This window comes from Hakea prostrata, chromosome 7 (assembly GCF_041222555.1).
Source record: "Hakea prostrata isolate BN-2017 chromosome 7, UWA_Hpros_2, whole genome shotgun sequence".
Classification (NCBI taxonomy): Eukaryota; Viridiplantae; Streptophyta; class Magnoliopsida; order Proteales; family Proteaceae; genus Hakea; species Hakea prostrata.
In genome coordinates, this window is record NC_142606.1 from 38,791,913 (window position 1) to 38,797,134 (window position 5,222).

General features: G+C 34.8%; 1 protein-coding gene across 4 annotated transcripts; it reads left to right on the plus strand.

Moving 5' to 3' along the window:
* The first annotated feature begins 213 nt into the window (after positions 1-213).
* Positions 214-5,017, plus strand: LOC149011078 (TMV resistance protein N-like). 4 transcript variants are annotated; one of them, XM_089162274.1, is made up of 4 exons: positions 214-730; positions 1,139-2,264; positions 2,546-2,836; positions 3,221-5,017. In XM_089162274.1, the coding sequence occupies exons 2-4, from the start codon at positions 1,776-1,778 to the stop codon at positions 3,857-3,859; spliced, it is 1,419 nt and encodes a 472-aa protein (XP_089018400.1). In that variant the 5' UTR covers positions 214-730; positions 1,139-1,775; the 3' UTR covers positions 3,860-5,017. The 4 variants fall into 4 exon arrangements, 3 of the variants coding, with proteins under 3 accessions (XP_089018400.1, XP_089018399.1, XP_089018401.1); XR_016174519.1 differs by lacking the exon at positions 3,221-5,017 and having other exon boundaries at positions 2,546-2,897; XM_089162273.1 differs by having other exon boundaries at positions 214-2,264.
* The last annotated feature ends 205 nt before the right edge of the window (positions 5,018-5,222 follow it).

Genomic DNA, 5,222 nt, shown 5'->3' on the forward strand with positions numbered 1-5,222 from the left:
TCTCTTGTTTTTATTTTTTTATTTTTGGATAATAAAAAGAACTTTATTTATTCATATAAAAAGTTCTAGGAATCTTACACAAAGAAATCAAAGAGGAGGACCAAGATAAAAAGAACTTTATTTATTCATATGAAAACTTCTAGGAATCTTGCACCTACCTTGTATATAAGGTGATATAGGAGTTTATCCTCGGAATGCTCTGTTCGTGTTTACATCTTGTCTCTGAACCAACAAAATACTTTATGGCTTCCTCTTCTTCTTCTTCTACCACAACTGGATTTTCAACCTATGAAGTATTCCTCAGTTTTAGAGGAGAAGATACTCGCAATTCATTCACTAGTTTTCTTTACAAAATTCTGAAACAGAGCGGAGTCAATGTCTTCCTCGATAGTAAAAGTTTATGGACCGGAGAATCCATTAGCGAAGCGCTACTTGCAGCAATCCAAGGGTCTAAAATCTCGATCCCTATCTTCTCTGAACATTTTGCGGACAGCAAATGGTGCTTGATGGAGCTTGCAGAGATTGTAAAATGCCGGAATTCCATTGGTCAATTGGTCTTGCCTATTTTCTTTAACGTTGACCCATCGAATGTTCGGAATCAGAAGGAAGGAAGCTTTGCAAAAGCATTTGAGGAGCATGAGAAGAATTTCAAGACCGATATCGTAAAAGGTTGGAGGGATGCTTTGAAAGAAGTAAGAGGTTTGAAAGGACAAGTTGTTGACGATGTCACGTAAGTCTTCTAAACTTTATCACATCTTAAACCTGACAGTTTACTTGTTTATTTGACCATCCGTCTAAAAATATTTTGGTGCAATATTTGTTATTAACCATATATTAGAAGTTCCCTTTGGATCTAAAGAGGTTTATGATTTTTCAAGAATTAAACCCATCTTTAAGTTATGTTGTTTAAAGCCCGAGATTTGGTTGATTGAGTATAGAGTTTTTAATTTTCTTCCTATGATTCAACCACCTAGTAACTGATGCTGTGATCATTTTTTTATTATATTATTTTTATTTTTTTTTATTTTTTTGGCTTTCCAAACCGTTGGAAACTTTAAATTTCTTTGGCCCAAAAGGGTATTTAATTGTTGTCAATTATTGTTATTGTATTTTTATTTTTTATATGTGAAATTTGTAGGGATCAAGCAGAGCTAATTGAATTTGTCGTTGAAAGGGTTATGGTTGAATTGAGTAGCAAAACCCACTTGGCTGAATCTAAATACCTAATAGGAATAAAATCTCACAGAGAAAAGATATTGTCTTTGCTGGATCTTAATTCTGACAAGGTTCTGTTTGTGGGAATTTTGGGTATTGGTGGTATTGGAAAGACAACTATTGCCAAGAATGTGTACAACCACATTATTTCAACCTTCAACAAGCATAGCTTTATTTCAGATGTTAGAGAACATGCAACGCCAGCCATGGGCATGGTATCTTTGCAAAAACAGCTGCTTAAGGATATCCTTCAAATAGATATTGACATATCCAACCATCATAAAGGAAAAACATTGATAGAACAAAGACTTTGTAAAAAAAAAGTTTTTATAGTTCTTGATGATGTAGATAGCGTGGAACAGATGGATTCTTTGGCCGGTCATACCAAATGGTTTGGCGAATGAAGCAAGGTTATAATAACAACTAGAGACGAGGATATTTTGAATAAGGCTGAAGTAAATGAAAATAAAATATACAGGCTTGAAGGGTTAGATCATGACCAATCTCTTCAACTTTTTAGCTTGCATGCCTTTGGAAAAAAGCTACCTCAGGACAATTATATGCAACTTTCAAATGACATGGCAAGCTATTCAGGAGGATTACCTCTAACTCTACAGGTGCTTGGGTCTTTGCTATCAAACACAACAAGCATAGAAGAGTGGGAAAGTACATTACAAAGTTTGAAAGAAATTCCTCCAGAGAAAGTCCAACAAAGGTTGAGAATAAGCTATGATAAGCTAGAAGAGTATTATCAAAAAGAAATGTTTCTTGATGCTGCATGCTTTTTTATTGGATGGGAAAAAGAAGAAGTAATTTCCATATGGGAAGCATGTGGATATTATCCAAGGTCTGTAATACGCTTATTAACTAAAAGATCTCTCATTAAATTTGAACATGGATATGGAGATAGTAGATGTTTGCTGAAGATGCATGATCAAGTCCGAGACATGGGAAGAGGAATTGTCCTAGGAGAAAATCGCACCGATCCAAGTGAGCGTAGTAGGTTGTGGTCTCGTGATGATATCTTGCAAGTATTAGAAAGTAACAAGGTAATACTAAAATATTTGCCTTTTTGTTTTTGTTCATGCCATGAGTAACATTATATTTTAAATTCTACATCTGGACGTTGTTTTGGTTCGACTCCACCAATTTCTATTTTCTTGGATTATTTATTTATTGTAGGGAATTAACATCTATATTATTTTTTATCCAAAAAAAAAGAATGTTAAAAGGGCATAATCCTTCCTCATGCATCTTTTTAGTTGCCAATTATTTATTTATTTACTGGTATCCTCCGACTTCTATTTACTTGATATTTTTTCTATTATAGGGAACTAGCTTGGTAAAAGGGCTGGTCCTCTTTCGTTATGACTTCTCACGTGTTTATCTACGCCAATGTCACTTTAACATGATGCAAAATTTAAAATTTCTCGTCATTGGATGGCAAAGGGTCGTTGGAAACTTTTTAAGCCTTCTTAGGACACTAAAGTGGTTTCATTGGAGGGATTGTCCCTGGGAAATTATACCTACCACTTTTTATCACAAGGGTCTAGTTCACCTCAAGCTTTCTAGAAACCATATTAGACAAGCCTGGAATACTGAACCTGAAGATGAAAATAAGGTGACATGTTGGACTTTTTCCTTTATTATTATTATTATTATTATTATTATTATTATTATTATTATTATTATTATTATTATTATTATTATTATTATTATTATTATTATTATTATTATTATTATTATTATTATTATTATTATTATTATTATTATTATTATTATTATTATTATTATTATTATTATTATTATTATTATTATTATTATTATTATTATTATTATTATTATTATTATTATTATTATTATTATTATTATTATTATTATTATTATTATTATTATTATTATTATTATTATTATTATTATTATTATTATTATTATTATTATTATTATTATTATTATTATGTTTTTTTAATGATAAGGTATATGTTTTCTTTTTGCTTGACTGCAGTTCCAAAAGCTGAAAGTTCTTGACCTTTGTCATTGTTTTAACCTATCTGAGTCTCCAAACTTTTCATGGTTCCCTTGTTTGGAGCAATTGAATCTCTCAAATTGTGAGATGTTGAAGATTTTGGATGAATCCATTGGGCAATTGAGTCAGCTCAAAAGTCTTAGGCTTGAAGGGTGTTACCGAATCATGGAGTTGCCCAATTCCATTGGTAATTTGAAGTCTCTAGTCGAGCTTAACTTGTCACGATCAGGAATAGAAGAGCTTCCACAGTCCATTGGTAATTTGAAGTTTCTAGTGAAGCTTAACTTGTCAGAAACAGGAATAAAAGAGCTTCCAAACAGTTTGCATAAGCTGAGCTTTTTGAAGATCCTCAAGCTCATTGATTGTTCTGCACTCAAGAAGTTACCTAATTTCATTGGTGATCTAAAAAATTTGGTTGAGCTCGATTTGCGTATTGATGGTAATTATATTTATGAAATGATTGAAGAAATTCCTGACGGTGCCGGACTTTTGGAGAATCTTGAGGTATTAAGTACTTCTGGTCGCAAGTCACTAGTGAAGCTACCAAGATCAATGGGGAGAATGAGGCATTTGCATACCCTTAATCTGCAGGGACTCCAATATTTCAAAATTGCCTAATGATTTTTCAAAGCTCTCAAATTTAGAGGTGTTGAAAATGTCTGGCAGTCTGAAATCTTTCCCAAGAGATCTGATCCAGTTGAAGAAGTTGAGGATATTAAAGATTGTAGATTGCGAGCTGTTGAAAGAGCTCCCGGAGGTTTCATCCAGTTTAGTTAAACTTAAGTGTGTCCGATGCAATTCATTGGAACGAATATTCGACATATCAAGGCTGAAATATTTGAAGGTGTTAAGGTTTGAGGAATGTGAAAAGTTGAATGAGATTCAAGGCCTTGAGGGTGCAGAATCCTTGGAAAGTTTTGTGGTCACTGGCAATCTTAACATGACAGATAAAAAGAGGAATGTATATGGGCAGGTAGGTAATTATATTAGTCTAGTCATCTTTGCGTATTCTAATTAACGGGTGAGATCAATACTCCTATTATCTCACTCTCTGTCTCGGTTTGTTTTGTAGGGAATGCTACGTTTTGAAGAGGAGAAGAGTCTTCGGCAGAAAAAGCATTATCGCTTGTGTGCTACTAGTAGTAGTAGTAGTAGTAAGGGTATTTCTTTGTGCATTGTTTTTAGAGGCAGGAAGGGTTGCACGTGGCTTAGAGAGGGTGACTTAGTAGAAGGCTCTTTTGTGTTTGGTGCTACGATCCACCAGAAAGATAAAGCAATCGAGTGTGCGCATTGGCTGGATTTCAAGGGCATTGAGTATAATACCAGAGGAAGAGATACGATTTGCCTTCACCATTTCAAAGGCTTTGACTGGTTTGGGATTCCTCTGCAAGGTAAAGATTCCATTGTGATTGAATACGTGGATAAGCCAAATCTCCCTTTTGTCGTGAAATTGTGTGAGTTATTGTTTGAGGAGGAGGAGGAGGACAGGGAACCAATTGGCCTTCAAAAGCCTATTGATCCAGCTCTGAACTGTAGCAGATTTTTTCATTTGGGGCCAGTACCGACCAACCCAGGAAGAAGAAGATGATGATGTTGAAGAAGAAGAAGAAGATGGCGATGATAACTCTGTTTCGGGAGCTGTGGTGGGGGCAAACCCTTGCTCAACCTCAATGGAGAAGACGATAGCGGCTCTTTGGAAAGCGAAGTCAAGGCTGAGAAATAAGTACGGTGATGAACCATCAGTTTCTTCTCTTGACCAAATAACCACGGGTGCTAATAGTGGGAGTATTTCTCAGCAGAAAGATGAAGAAGAAGATGGCGATGAAGAGATAAGGAGTAATATAACAAGGGATTTCCCGAGATGTATAGAATTTGGTGACTCTGTTTCAGAAGTTGTGATGGGGGCAGAGGAAGAGTCGATGTTAAGGCCGAGAAATAACTACGATGATGATGAACCATCAGTTTCTTCTCTTCACCAAAT